At 41.5% G+C, this 15,331-nt stretch overlaps 1 protein-coding gene across 2 annotated transcripts; it reads right to left on the reverse strand.

Moving 5' to 3' along the window:
* Positions 1 to 1,233: 1,233 nt before the first annotated feature.
* On the reverse strand, positions 1,234 to 9,262 carry LOC125741766 (CMRF35-like molecule 5). Of its 2 annotated transcripts, none has more exons than XM_049013079.1 (6): positions 8,939 to 9,262; positions 5,206 to 5,532; positions 4,154 to 4,309; positions 2,931 to 3,029; positions 2,440 to 2,492; positions 1,234 to 2,335 (listed from the first exon to the last, which is right to left on the reverse strand). In XM_049013079.1, exons 1-6 carry the CDS (start codon positions 8,955 to 8,957, stop codon positions 2,087 to 2,089), a joined length of 903 nt encoding a protein of 300 aa, XP_048869036.1. In that variant the 5' UTR covers positions 8,958 to 9,262; the 3' UTR covers positions 1,234 to 2,086. The 2 variants fall into 2 exon arrangements, with proteins under 2 accessions (XP_048869036.1, XP_048869035.1); XM_049013078.1 differs by lacking the exon at positions 8,939 to 9,262 and adding an exon at positions 5,656 to 8,913.
* Positions 9,263 to 15,331: the final 6,069 nt, after the last annotated feature.

Genomic DNA, 15,331 nt, shown 5'->3' on the forward strand with positions numbered 1-15,331 from the left:
AATTCTAATAAATAGGTTAACTGATTTAGTTAGGGGGCGGCATGGTGGTGGTTAGCACTGTTGCCTCACAACTCTGGGACCCAGGTTCGAGTCTCCGCCTGGGTCACATGTATGTGGAGTTTGCATGTTCTCCCCATGTCGTCGTGGGGTTTCCTCCGGGTACTCCGGTTTCCCCCCACAGTCCAAAAACATGCTGAGGCTAATTTGAGTCGCTAAATTGCCCATAGGTGTGCATGTGTGGGTGAATGGTGTGTGAGTGTGCCCTGCGATGGGCTGGCCCCCCATCCTGGATTGTTCCCTGCCTCGTGCCCATTGCTTCCGGGATAGGCTCCGGACCCCCCGCGACCCAGTAGGATAAGCGGTTTGGAAAATGGATGGATGGATGGATTTAGTTACAGGTTGCAGTAACAGAGCTGTTCATACCTGATTATTCATTGGAAGCTTATCCTAGCTGCACTTGTGCATAGTTGACTCCATGACAGCATGTATGTCTGTAATGGGCTTTTTGCCTTAGCTGAACATTGCTTTGGACAAAGGAATCTACTAAATAAATGTAAATGTTTTATGACGAAGGGAGCAGAGCAAAGGAGGCAGAGGGAGGGAGACAGAGACGGAGATTCCTGACCTTGTACTGATCATAAAATGACACAAACACATTTGTACCATGACCTGTTTGTGGGGCACAGTGGCCATGGTGTGTTGAACAGATAATATTCATTACATCACTGTCCAAACCTACAAATGATGTTCATGCTTCCCACAAAGAAACCAACACTCCATCCTCTGAGCCTTTTCTGAGCCCTATTGACCTTTTCTCACCTGATCTCACGGCACTTACAGTAGCTTAAAACAAGCCAGATCAGTATCTTTACAAAGCACTGTGGGAAATACATTTTAACAAGAAGCTGTATCTTCTGCTCTCTGACATCTTAGGGGAAGGACAAATTCACAAAGGGAACTACAGGAATATTCTGGTCACAGTGAGCTACCCTCTCTTAGTTAACAATTGTTCCCTAGCTTTAGAGGATTGTATTCAATCTTGAATTCAATCTAGCCTGACCCCAGCAAGACTGACACATTTCCAGATACATCTTAATCAACTAATCAGTGAGTTTTGTGCTTCAGCAGAAAAATCTGTAAACGGGTTTGAATTCTGTCCCACCAGGGCTTGAAGTGGGGAACCCTGCTGTAGAAGGTTTGCAGAACACCATGCCACCCAGAAGAATGTCGCCCTTATTTCACACCTGTAGCAAATATTTTATTTGAATATTCCATTTCCATTTTCTCTCTAGGTGAGAACACTCAGCACTTAGGTGTGACAAAACCTGCCCATGCATTTTGCAAAACTATTTATACTCGTTGCAAAAAGCTGAAGTTATGTGCTTTTTTGTAAGACCTTCTCCCAAAAAATGACCTTTCATATTGCTAATATAACATGCACTCTTTCAGGTACAGTATTATTCTCATTTGTGTCAGTCATTCTGCTGTAAAGCCAGTTTTACAGATGCACATATAGTAAAGCAGGCATGACATCCAGAACATCCTCTGATCCATGATTACTGGGATAGACTCCAGGCTGGCTTTTCCCTAGACTGGGTCGATGTGAAAATGAACGTCTCCAGCAAGGGGTAGAGGTCACCAGCATAGGCCACCACGTGCCGTGCAGAAAGGCCTTCCATGACAAGTGCAAGTTAACATTCTATCAGGAACAATATAACAAATACAATACAATGTACACTGCAAACATAGGAATTTAAGTGAGAAAATTTAAGAGAGAAAAGCTATTCAAAGAAAGACAAGTGCAAAGAAAGGTACAGGATACGTGACCAGCTGAGGGATCAGAGATGAGGGTAGGGTAAGGGTCAGAGGTTGTAGGTCACAGGTGATGGTAGGGTTGGGGTCAGAGGTTGGAGTTCACAGGTGAGGGAAGGGTTAGGGTCAGAGGTTGGAGGGCGAGCTGAGGTCTTCCCAGTACAGATGTGTCTTACATCATACATTGATTCCCTTACAGTTTCACATTTTTAGGGAAAAGCCAACAGCATACTCGCAGATATATTCTTTGAGTATTATTTATACCCGGTGTGACCTAGAGCTTGACGGTGGCATACTCAGAGTCATTCGTGAAGTTTATAGCTGACTGGTTTGTACAGGCTGGATTCTCAGTGAAGATGACAGCGGTATAGCTGACAGAATCTGAACATGAGGCTTTGGAAGGACCTACAGTGGAGTAGACAGTCATGGGAGAAGCATTTTCAGGTAAGTCCGCTGTGCAATAGAGGGAGGGAACCGCAGCAATTTGGTCTTTTATCTCCTCATATTCAGAGCTACACTGGATCTACAAGACAGAGTATAAAAAACACACATTACTCCACTTACAGGACATGAGCCATCAGTGCCAGTATCATTTAGATGAGGATTGTATACATGAGGAATACTGACTGTGTCTGGGTGTCTGCTGTCAGTATCTGTCCGGTCAGAGAGGGGTTTAGATGCTGTGGAACAAACGGCAAGACCAGAGCTCAGAAACACCACAAGCTTTTACATTTCAGCACAGATTAAAAGGCTGTTTTGAGAGAAAAGTCTTATGTCATTTATTACTTTAGAGAGATAAAATCCCTCACATCAGTGCTGTAGTGTTCAGTTTTGTTGTAGTATTACATATCAAACTGGTTAAACCATATACTTAAATATTATCATTCATGGGACAGTTTATAAATGGGGAATCGAAATAAGTTCAGTAAGATAGTTCCTGTACAGGAATAAAAAGAGCCTAGCTGGTATCACTGACGGTTTAAAACATGTTGCGTGCTGTTTGAAGCATGTTGGTGGCTTATAATGCACACGTGTGCATGTGCATTGGTGTGCGTGTCACAGACGCACTGAAGGTTTGTGTTTCCAGCCAGTGTTGGGTGAGAGTGTCTAACAGCCACCTGCTGGTTTCTTCCTCTTCTGTCTGTAGAAGATCAGCAGAGCGAGTCCAAGCAAGAGCAGAACCACAGTCAGCCCCACAGTTATGGGCAGCAGCGTTTCTGAAAGACAGGAAATATGGACCTTCTAATTCTCACAGAACTGGCTACACACTGTAACATAAGTGTAGAGTTTTACCAGGTCATGTATGCCATTCCCCTTTTCTCTATGAGATAAAATACAGAAAGACTTTATTATTGGCTTAATTTAGAGATGAGGTCAAATGTGACTGAATAATATTTTATAATTTAGAAATTTAGGCAAACGACATTCGATTGTTCATGTAGGGGATCCTCCGGAAAGGTGAAAGGTCAGATATGAAGTTGAACTCCATCCCAAAGTCTATACCAGCTAGACACTGGGTCCCCCTCTTTATAGTGCTGCACCTGAGTCAGGGTGACGGTTTGGGTCATATTCTCAGTGGACTCTATCAGGTTCACCTACCTAGTACCTCGTATGACGCCCTGATGTCTACAGAACAGCTCAAAAGCCAGAAAGGGTCGAACCGAAGGCAGATGGGCAAAGGGTCAAAAGCACAAGGTAACTCACTATATGGGCGACACCACCTGATTCTCAGCCTAATTTGTGCAGCCGAAGTTTGTTAAAACTGAGTTCTGCTACCTTAATCATTTTTAATTAAGCCATGAAAAATTTCAGCATGATGTCATTTGAGTGCTACAGTGCTTTTTGAACGGTTCCTATGAATGTAATCATGTATGTTTATGGGTTATCAGTTATCTCATCCATGAACATACCACTAGGAAGCCTGCAGACCTCCAAAGAAGACCAGACATTCTGGATGCCGACCGTCTGTATGGTCACAAGGAGTCGACAGCAACTTCATAGCACCCAGTAAATACTGTCCCCAACCTATGTGACTTACAACGCTTGTTTTTTAAATTAAACAAATGTATGTAAAAATGAATTTCATACACCTGGTGGCGCTATGCAACCTAGTGTGCACTGCACACTGCACGATAGTCGCTGTGGGGAAGTACAGCAGCAAATGGCAGCGTGACCATCCCAGCGTCACACGCATCTCCCGGTCTCATACTTGCACCAAAAGTCAGTGTGATTATTATCCCGTACTGACATACGTCCATTTTGACTTACGACCTGTCATGTTAGCGTGGAAGCCAGTCATAAGTCAGGGACAGTCTGTATTAATGACGGTTAACCTGCTTACCTGCTGATGTTGTATTTCGGGCTGTGCTTCCAGAAGGCTTTGCTGATGCAGTCACCGAAATCGCCGGTGTGCTGAATGTTACCGTTGGTATAATTGTTGTGTCGGTTGCTGTTGTTGCTGTTACTGTTGGCTGTGCGGTATTTGTGGAGTTTGGCCCTTCAAAGGGAAGACAGAAAAAGTCCGGAACCAAGACAAAATGTGCAGCAGCACAAGTAAAGGGGTTTGCCTGTGGTGTCCTGCTTTTCTGCATGAAAACACCTGACAGCACATCAAAGCTGCTTGCCCAGTGTAACCAGTGCAGATGCATGAAATTAGCTGATGGGGTAAATCTGAGCCTGGAGAATTAGTGCAGGCAGCCCCAGGATACGAACAAGATCCCATCCTTAAGTCGGTCTTTAAGTCAAATTTGTACTTAAGTGAGAATGATTGACCTCCTCTACTGTGTCGTCATCAGGTTACAGATTTAGGGACACCATCCGGCCTAAACTGAGTACTTTTGGACCACAGGAGGAAGGTAATTGATTACTGTAATTAATAAACTAATTTTATTAAGTATCGATTAGACAAACATGGCATGCTAATGGTGAATGGTGATTGCTAATACAGGGGTAACTAGTTTTGCAATGGCTAAGCAGACACACGCTGATAGACATAATATAATTCACACCAACATGAATATATTTTAACAAAATTTTCCTTGATTGCCTGAGTACAGTTTGTAGACACATTCTTCAGTAATAAAAATGAGAAGTTTTTTAGGGCAAAACCATGTTAGTAAGAATGTAATGTCGAAAGACAACAATCTTATGTACATTTTAAATATATATATATATATATATATATATATATATATATATATATATATTTAATGTGTTTCTTGCTCTGTATCACAAATAGGGTTAAACTAAGGTAATGGTTCGAACTACACATAACTTATATTACAAATATATCACATTGTATATATGGTGAATATGTACAAATAATAATCTATAACAAGCAGAGAGGGAGGTTATGCAGAAAAACTCACAGGAATTCCTGCTTCAGACTCTTACCTTTCAGAACCTGCAGAGAAACTTCAGTGAATGTACCAGGCCAGTACCGTTTAGATATCGCACACCAGTATGTCCCAGTGTCCGTTAGCTGTAAGCTGGTGATGTTCACAGTGAAGAATCCTCCTTCAGGGTCGTCATACAGTGAGAATCTCCCCTCTGTCACCCACTCATTCTTTTTATTGGTTGTAATGAGATCCGTACATGATAAGAAGCCACCAGTACACAGGTATTTACTGTTGTCCTCATACTTTTTTGAGTAGTCACACCTGATGCTGACCCCACCTCCCTCATATCCTGTCACCGTAGTGCAGTTTGCATCACGCCAAGCTGTCAATCAAAGGAGAGGAGTTTAGTATTTAATACAAAGTGACATAGAGCAGCTTTCAGAGGCAGCACTGCGGTGCAGAGTGTCACTTTGTTCACACAGAGGGTCACACTCTCAGCACTCACCTCGCAGGAGGCAGACGACGGCAAGCAGGTACTTCATGCTGCTCTGCGGCCCCCAGTTACCCCACGTCCCGCGGCAAATGTGTGTCACTCTCTGCCTGTCTTACTTCCTTCTGATTAATTACTCTCAGCCGCTTCTCACAGCACCTCTCCTATCGATGGTCTGCAGATGTCTGACAAACTGCAGCCTTGTCCTCTTCCTCCCTCTCTGTTTCCCTGCCCTCCTCACTCTGATTCACTGCCCCATGCTGGACTCGACACAGCGACACCATGTGGCTGCACTGAGAATAGCAGAGCAGCTGAGGACGGACTCTCCCCAGTATCTAACGCTGTACTCACCCTAAGCAATCTGTGCCACGCCCAAGCACGTCTGACCCCGTTACGCTCCAGTCTAGGGTTAGAGCGCAACAGTAGGGGAAGGGAAAGGGAAGGTCGGGACAACCGGGGGCTAGAAAAAGGGAACGCGGGACACTAAGGGAATCTTTTTATGTTTTTTTTTTTTTTTTTAAATATTCACTCACAAACACGAGGTAACAAACTTTGGGAGTAACACAGGCCAAAGAAACAAAAAAAAAACATCTGCCAAATACAAACAGCACAGACTAACTAAACTAAGGGAAACTACAGTGGCAAACGTAGCACATAAACCAAAAGCAGTCACTCCTTACACACACCTAGTGATAACAAGTACCCACAGCCAAAGCGAAGGTGTTCAAAGGGTTAGGGTTAGGGTTAGGTTGGGGATGTTTTTCAGCAGCAGGGACTGGGATACTCGTCCGAGTCGAGGGAATGATGGATGGTGCTAAATACAGGGATATTCTTAAGCGAAACCTGTGTCAGTCTGCCTGTGATTTGAGACTCAGACGGAGGTTCACCTTGAAGCATGAAGGAGCTGGAGCAGCTTTGCCTTGAGGAATGGGCAAAAATCCCAGTGGCAAGATGTGGCAAGTTCATAGAGACGTATCCAAAGCGACTTGCAGCTGTAATTGCTGCAAAATATGGCTCTACAAAGTACTGACTGTAGGGGGGGTGAACAGTTATGCATGCTGAAGTTTTCTGTTATTTTGTCCTATTTGTTGTTTTACAATAAAAGATATAGACATCTTCAAAGCTGTAGATATGTTCTGTAAATGAAATGGTGCAAACTGTCAAACAGTCCATTTTAATCCCAGGTTGCGAGGCAACAAGTCATGAAAAATGCCAAGGGGGGTAAATACTTTTGCAAGGCACTGAATGATTGGACTCTCTCTGTGTCTTGTCACACACACGGGTGAATTTTTATTCTGTCTTGGCTTGCACTAGAACATTTGTGACTGAAAAAAAATCCATCCATCCATCCATCCATCCATCCATCCATCCATCCATCCATCCATCCAGTCCCTCGTCTTTGTCAGTGTCCTTAACCTATGTTTGAGATTCCCTAGCCTATGTCTGAGTCCCTCGCCTTTGTCAGTGTCCCTGGCCTATGTCTGAGTCCCTCGCCTTTGTCAGTGTCCCGGGCCTATGTCTGAGTCCCTGGCCTATGTCTGAGAGTCCCTGGCCTATGTCTGAGAGTCCCTGGCCTATGTCTGAGTCCCTTTTTCTATGTCTGAGTCCCTGGCCTATGTCTGAATCTCTAGCCTATGTCTGCAGCCTGTATGCCGCTTTAATGACCCCACCCCCTGAGTATATTAGCTTCGATGCCCCTCATCATGTCTGCCAAGTAAACAATTATCTGGTAGGCTGCTGAGTGACAGAGCTGTACCTCGGTTGTGACTGAACAACGCCATCTGCTGGTGTAGTGTATAGCCTACATGTGCAGTGACTTCCTATTTGCCGCAACTGAGTTTTAGAGATTAAAAATGATTTTAACCAAGTTTGCGTTTGGACTGGAGCTGATTACCTTTCAAGATTCAAGATTCAAGAAATTTATTTCTCACATGTGCATTTATACATGTACAACAGGCACTGAAATGTAACCTCAAATTACTCTAGAGATTGTGTGTTGGTTTAAATAAAAACAGATTAAAAACTAAAAATATTATAGTTTGAGTCTAACAAATAGATGAATAACAAATAAGCACTATGTACTTTTAATAAACAATATGTACTCAAATAACTAAGATTTCTGCAGGTTAATTAAGATATTGTGTGCATATTTGGTCATTATACCTCAAAAAGGAGATTGTTACCTTGGAAAGGGTGCAATGTGGGGCTACAAGAATGATTCCTGGTTTTAGAGGAATGTCTTATGAGGAGAGGTTAGCTGAGCCGAATCTGTTTAGCCTCAAGCTAAGGAGACTAAGGGGGGACATGATCCAGGTATATAATATTCTAACAGGTCTGGATGCTGTTCAGCCGAATAGTTACTTCGATATTAGTTCAGATAGATGGAAATTAGTGGTAGAACATTTTAAAGTGGATTTGAGAAAGCACTTCTTTAACAAGTTAGAGCATGGAATAGTTTTCCTATTAGTGTAGTGCAGGCTAAAACCTTGGGTTCTGGTAAATCAGAGCTAGATAAGATTTTAACATCTCTGAGCTATTAGATAAGTTCTCCCCAAACGAGCTTGATGGGCCGAATGGCCTCCTCTCGTTTGCAAATTTCTTATGTAAAATTGTTGCAGTTACAAATGCTTTGGTATATTTATGTCTCTTGTTGGCACAGGAAGAACACAAAAAATCAGAGGAAATAAAACGAATCTGAGACATTCCAGACAAAACGTGAAAAATGGCCTGGTCAACATTATTGGCAGCTTATCAGAATTGTAAGAAATAATTGTATTTCAAGCATGTGATTCTTTCCAATCGCCTGTAGCAATTACCGGGTGCTGGCAATATGGAAATTCCCACTCACAACCATTTAAAATGGAGAAATGTTGCCTCAGTCTTGTTTTTGAGCGTCTGTATGTATCACAATGAGCACGGAGAAAAGGCAGAAGAGCAAAGAATGGAAAAGCTTGGAGAATCGCAAGGCTACAAGTCCATCCTAATGCTCCTGTGTCCACTGTGCACAACATTGTAAAGAAGCTTACAGCCCATGACACTGTACGTAGCTAATCCCTCTGGACGTGGACGAAAGAGAAAGATTGATGAAATGTTACAATGAAGAACTGCTCGAATGGTGGATAAAGAACCAACTTCCAAAGAAATTCAAGCTGACCTGCAGGCACAGGGTACAACAGCGTCAGCTCGCACTATCCGTCACCATCTGAATGAAAAGGGACGCTATGGCAGGAGACCCAGGAGGACCCCACTGCTGACACAGACACATAAAAAAGCCAGATTGGAGTTTGCTAAAACGTACCTGTGGAAGCCACAATCATCCTGGGAGAATGTCCTCTGGACAGACGAGACACAAACAGATCTTTTCGGTAAAGCACATCATTCTACTGTTTACCAAAAACAAAGAAGCCTTCAAAGAAATGATCATGGTGTGGAAGGAATTTGGAAGAAGTTGTTTAGTTTAAGAGTCTGACAAAACTTAATTTCCTTTTCCAAAGCTTTGTGGAACAGGCACTCAGCAATCTTTCGCGCATCTCCTGATCTCTTCCCCGAACAACAGGTGCTTATATCTTTTATAGCAAAAAATGCAACAGTTTACAGAGAGTTTAAGGGAGGGGTCTGATATCTTTAGACACCAATTACTTCAGTTAAGCACGAGACATTATCAGATTAAAAACAACTTGACCTTTTCATAATCATTTTATGATTACATCATCTCCTTCAAGCACGTTTCACTTCTCTATATGTACCTTTTATTTCCCTTTTCCTGACGCTATAATTAAACAACTTCCTTATAACTGTTTACCGCCAGTAGCAACAATTTCTTATATCAAAGAATTACCTTGACCTAACAAAAGCAAGCTCCTTATGCCAAAACATGTTACTTCCTCTTACTTATATGAATACTCATATTAAATTTTTTATTATAATTCAATCATTACATCATCATATATCTTAAATTGACAGTTGTAATATAAGTAGTAACATAAGTTTCATTAGTAATTACTGATTGGATCAGTATATGATTTGCATAATCTTTGATTTTTCTTCCACAATGGTCCCTACAGTCAAACATGGAGGAGGTTCACTGATGTTCTGAGGTTGCTTTGCTGCTTCAGACACTGGTAGTCTGGACTGTTTGCATGGTATTATGAAATCTGAAGACTACCAAAGAATTCTGGGGCGCAATGTAGGGCCCAGTGTCAAGCAGCTGGGTCTCAGTCAGAGGTAATGGGTCTTACAGCAGGACAAGGACCCAAAGTAAACTTCAAAAAGCACACAGAAATGTTTAAGACAAAGTGCTGGAGAATTCTGCAGAGGCCAGCAATGAGTCCAGATCTAAATCCCATAGAGCAGCCGTGGAGAGACCTAAAAACAGCAGGAGAAGGAACCCTTCAAACCTGAGAGGCCTGTAGCAGCTGGCAAAGGAAGAGTGGTCCAAAATTCTAGTATGGAGATTTAAAAGACTCATTAATTTTTACAGAAAATTATTAAAATCAGTTATTTCTTCCAAAGGCTGTGATACCAAGTATTAAGTTGAGGGTACCAATAATTTTGTCCAGGCCATTTTTGACATTTTGTGTGGAATGTCTCAGATTCGCAGTTTTTCCTCTGCTTACTTGTGTGCTTCCAGTGCCAACAAGAGAAATAAACATGACAATACCAAGCATTTGTAATTGCAACAATTTTCTTGGAGAAGTGGTGCGTTTTCTGACATAAATGCACAGGTGCCAATATTTTTGCCCATGGCTGCATGTTCTGCAATTTAAAGTGGCATTGTGCTTTGTTAGGATAGATGTGCGAATGGCATCGCGGTGAGACACATGTAGGACAGCAATGATGATACAGATGTAGCCACTTGAATTTTCCCCTGTTTCCATGATGGGGTCTTGTCTGGTCCTTGGCTGGTCCTTGGCTGGTCCTTGGCTGGTCCATGACTGGCCCCTGCTGGGTTCTGGGAGGGACCTTGACTGTAATGAGATCCCCATGATGATGTAATGAACAAGGGGGTCGGCATGATCCGCCCCTTGCCTCTCTCTGTGTAAAGTACTTGCAATGATTTATCCATCCACCAGGGAGAGCAGTGATTATGAAAGCTGAAGTGACTTACAGTTTTTTTACAATCGCTATGACAGTTTTTGCAATACATTTAACAAGTTCCCTAAACTCTTAACGCACCAATACACCTAAAACACACAATTGGCAAAACGGTTAATTTCATGCTCAAAATCACACATTGTAAACTAAACCCCAAATCTAATTTTCAAAATACAATAATAAACCACCACAGTACACTATGTCTAGCAAAACACTGCAGACATGTTTTAAAATCGAATAATTATTGAAAACACTAACACATGTTCTCTTCCAACAGGAACATTTAGTCAATCATTACACACTGACAAAAAACACTATCATCAGCTGAAATTACAGAAACTGCATTATTTTATGTGTCAGGTCTGCCCTTATATTTGAAGCCTTTCTACATTTTTGTTTTGTTGCATTTATAAATGCATGCATTTTGTTTCCTTTGCTGCAGAAATTCAATACAAAAAAATTAATTACCATCTCAGAGTAGCTTTATAAAATGTACAGTTTATGTAAAAAAATACAGACACCGAACTGCTGCAGTACAGACTTCTATTTGCATTCTAACTCCTCTCCCTCTACCTTGCCCCACTTCTCTCAATTGTCCTGGTACTCGTCTTCCTCTCCCTCGTACAGGTTCTTTCTTTCTTTCTTTCTTTCTTTCTTTCTTTCTCTTGCTCTATATTTTTCCTTTTCCACACAAGATCAGCCCAAAGAGTCCTCTGTTAGAACATATGATCATGTGATTGGAAAAACCTCAACACCTGGTTGTGGTTCCTAGATGGGAATCAGCTGTGATTTATATATTTCCATAACTGCAATAAGCTGTTTCTAATTGGCAATGGAATAAAATACAGGGAATATATTTGTGTTTCAATTCATAATATGAACAGCTGTCATACTTTGACTTTAGCCTATATAAATTATGTTTAGAACATGATGTTATCTGTTCTGACATACAGTGTGAAAGCATTTGTAGATTTGACTGTAAAATTACTTTGTTTTGGTCTTGGTTGAGCTTGTGTGTAAAACAAGTTCAAGTATTTTAAATTGGTATTAACTGTACGCATTTTTTATGATAGCAACAAGAAATGTGTTCATTGTATAGCCTACAAAGACGGATGTTGTGCTAATCATGTTAAGAGTTTAGGGAACTTGTTAAATGTATTGCAAAAACTGTCATAGCGATTGTAAAAAACTGTATTGTACCTGATTTCAAGTATCTTAACGAAAGTCTAAGCAAGTTTAATTTTCTTATATTTAGATAAAATTCCAGTTTCATTAATAAACTGACTAAACTGCAATAAATGGCCTGTGAAATTTAAGAAATTGTTTCTGTTGTGAGGCAAAGATGGCCTAAAACTAGCAAAATGTGTTTTTAGTCAGTTTATTGATGAAATTACAATTTTGTATTTTATTTCACCTTTTGGAGATGAGGCGGACCCAAGATGTGTGCAGTATAATAATTACAGACCTAAACAAAGTAATAAGACTGATATTGTCAGGTAATGAGGGACAGTGTGGTATATGACAATGAAACAGATTTTAAGCCCATCGAGCTTGTTTGGCACATGATGAAATACTTCATCTGCAAGGAGGCCAAGCCAGGTACAAAACAGCACCGTGTCCAAGCAATAGAGTTAATTTGGGAGAGGAGAGTGACCCAAGATGTGTGTAACAGACTAATTACAGGCCTAAACAAAGTAATAAGGTAGATTGTGGAGAATAAAGGTGGACAGAGTGGAAAATGAAAAATAAAAAACATGTGGTTCTGTACTGTGCTTGAATAAAACAGACACATTCCTTAGTGTGTTCTGTCTGGCTAAGTCTGAAAGGCTGCTGATGGCTGCATATTCACAGGGTGGGGATGGGGGACAGTTACAATGACGTGTAAATGTGTCATTAACTTCTCTGCTTGGCCACAATGAAAAGAGATATGTTTGCAGGGGATCATGGTGAGGTTGTTTTCTTAACCTAAGAACACTGAACCAATGGTCAAGCAGGGTGGTGGTAGTATCATGCTGTTTTGCTGACAGCACTTTACATCACTACATTGCACAAAGAGGATGGAATGATGAAGTAGCACTGGATAGATAGATTGGGAATTTTTTGTCATAGTACCAGACTCAAAAAGAGGAACATAAAACAAACATAGCATAATAAGTATTTACTGTGACCCTTTGGAGTCTGAGGCCTCTCACCCAGTAGTCTGATATGCCTTGACATTTTACAGTTTTTCTGAATTGCTAAAACACATTTCCTAAAATCTCCTCTCCTTTAATCAAACCACTAAGCACAAACCCTAAAATTCAAGCTAAACCCACAAAAAATGTAAACACTACCAGTCAAAATAGTTGTTGGCATGTAAATTAGAAACTGTAAGACTATAATAAAAAAAATGTATGGTCGTCTACCAAAAATATTTGTATACTGTACAGTTATGACTGATAACTAACATGTAACGTTTGCCGTATTCAGTACTCCAGAAAAGTTACTGTAAAGAACAAAGCCAAAAAATAAACAAATGAGAGGCATATTACAGTATAATGTTGTGCAACTGCCAAGCCAGATTCACGGAAAGAAAGAATCCTCTTTGTGACCCATTTGTACCTTGACGTCGAAATTCAGCTCCTATTCACCTATGGCACGTAATGTATGTTCTAGTCACTCTTTGGCTTCTTCAAATGTTTATAAATGTGTGTGAACAGTTTTGAGTCATTGTGTTTAAATGGCTACTGTGTGCTTGCTGTGCTTAACCTCTGTGGCCTGTGTTTTCTATTTTGCATCAAAGTTCATCATAGCGCAAAATGTGTTTTGATGAATGAGAATGTGTTTCGAGTTTTGCAAAAAGGGTGACTGAGATCTGCAAATTGTGTCTAACTAGGTGAGCATGGTTTAAAGTTTTGCCAAGTGACTGATTCAATAAATGACTTTTGGCAACTGGCATTCAGTTTTGTACCCAAAATGATTTTTAATATTTCGGCAATTCAGTTTATCCCAAAGTGCTACAAATGATTTTATTCCGCATAAACTCAGCACCAGTAATCTATCCATAATAATAGTAAACTTCAAGTAGAACGTGAATGAATGTACAATATACAATACACAATGCAGAAGTGCATTGTCTAATACGGGTACTGTACTAATGAAAGTGAGGCATATGTTGATTGAGGAGCCTTATGATCTGAGGGTAAAAGCTCCTCTTGAGTCTCTCAGTTCTTCTTGTGAGGTAGGTCAGACAGTAGGTCAGATCTGGAGCTGCACTTGGCTGCTTTGATCACTCTCTGCAGGGCTTTGTGGAGCAGAGAGCAGCTACCAAACTGCACTGTGATGCTCATGGTCAGGACGGTCCCAATAGCAGCTGTGTAGAAGGTCTTGCAGATCACAGAAGAGACCTTAAACCTACTTACTGTAGCTGCCTCAGGTGATAAAGTCGTTGTCTTGTGATAAGCTGTTAGGATTGCAGTTTTAACAAGCATGGGCAGCCAAGGCACAGTGTTGCCAAAACTTACACTTAGTGGCTGCCAGTGATCTTCTTTTGGTTATAAGCTCTGATTTTGACAACATTCATCACAATGTCTTTATGGATGTCTTTCATCGATCGGCATTACCAGTCCTGCACTCTCCTCGGTTTATCTCATAGCTCTCTGATAGATAGCAGTGCATAAGCATTAATAAATACAAATCACAGACTGCCTCTGCTAACTTGTAGTATTGTATTACTGCACGTTTAAAGTGACCGTCAGTTTGAGAATGGCGCTATATGAATTAAATGTACTGTCATTATTATAATTATGTTCAAAACAAAAACTTTTTGTCTGTCTGGGGGAATTTAGAAATTCAAAAGAGGAAACTGAAACCTGAACGAAATGCATATTTAACTTTGCTCTGGTAAAACCGTTGCTGTGGTGCCCATCTGGGGGGCTTTTGTGGTAGCGGGGGGGCGCAAACTCTGACCTGTATTCTAACATACGCATCCAAACCAACTTCCTGTGCAGCTACTGGAGTCGCTGCCTCCGATTCTGCAGACACCTTAACAGCCTGCTTTTCTTGTTTTAGATTTTTGTCTTTTTGTCTCTGTGATTTAAATCTTGAATCTTTTTCATGAAATATTTTATAGCAAACTGTATAGCTCTCAAGGGGCGGCATGGTGGTGCAGTGGTTAGCACTGTTGCCTCACACCTCTGGGACCCGGGTTCGAGTCTCTGCCTGGGTCACATGTGTGCGGAGTTTGCATGTTCTCCCCATGTCGTCGTGGGGTTTCCTCCAGGTACTCCGGTTTCCCCCCACAGTCCAAAAACATGCTGAGGCTAATTGGAGTCGCTAAATTGCCCATAGGTGTGAATGTGTGAGTGGATGGTGTGTGAGTGTGCCCTGCGATGGGCTGGCCCCCCATCCTGGGTTGTTCCCTGCCTCGTGCCCATTGCTTCCGGGATAGGCTCCGGACCCCCCGCGACCCAATAGGATAAGCAGTTTGGAAAATGGATGGATGTATAGCTCTCAGTCCAGTGAGAACTTGCACGTGCTCCTTGTCATTTTTTGGAAGTTCAGGCCAGAGTCATGTTTAGCTGACTCCTTGAAAGCGGTTTTCTTGTGATGTACCAGT

The sequence above is a fragment of the Brienomyrus brachyistius genome, chromosome 5, assembly GCF_023856365.1.
Source record: "Brienomyrus brachyistius isolate T26 chromosome 5, BBRACH_0.4, whole genome shotgun sequence".
NCBI lineage: Eukaryota > Metazoa > Chordata > Actinopteri > Osteoglossiformes > Mormyridae > Brienomyrus > Brienomyrus brachyistius.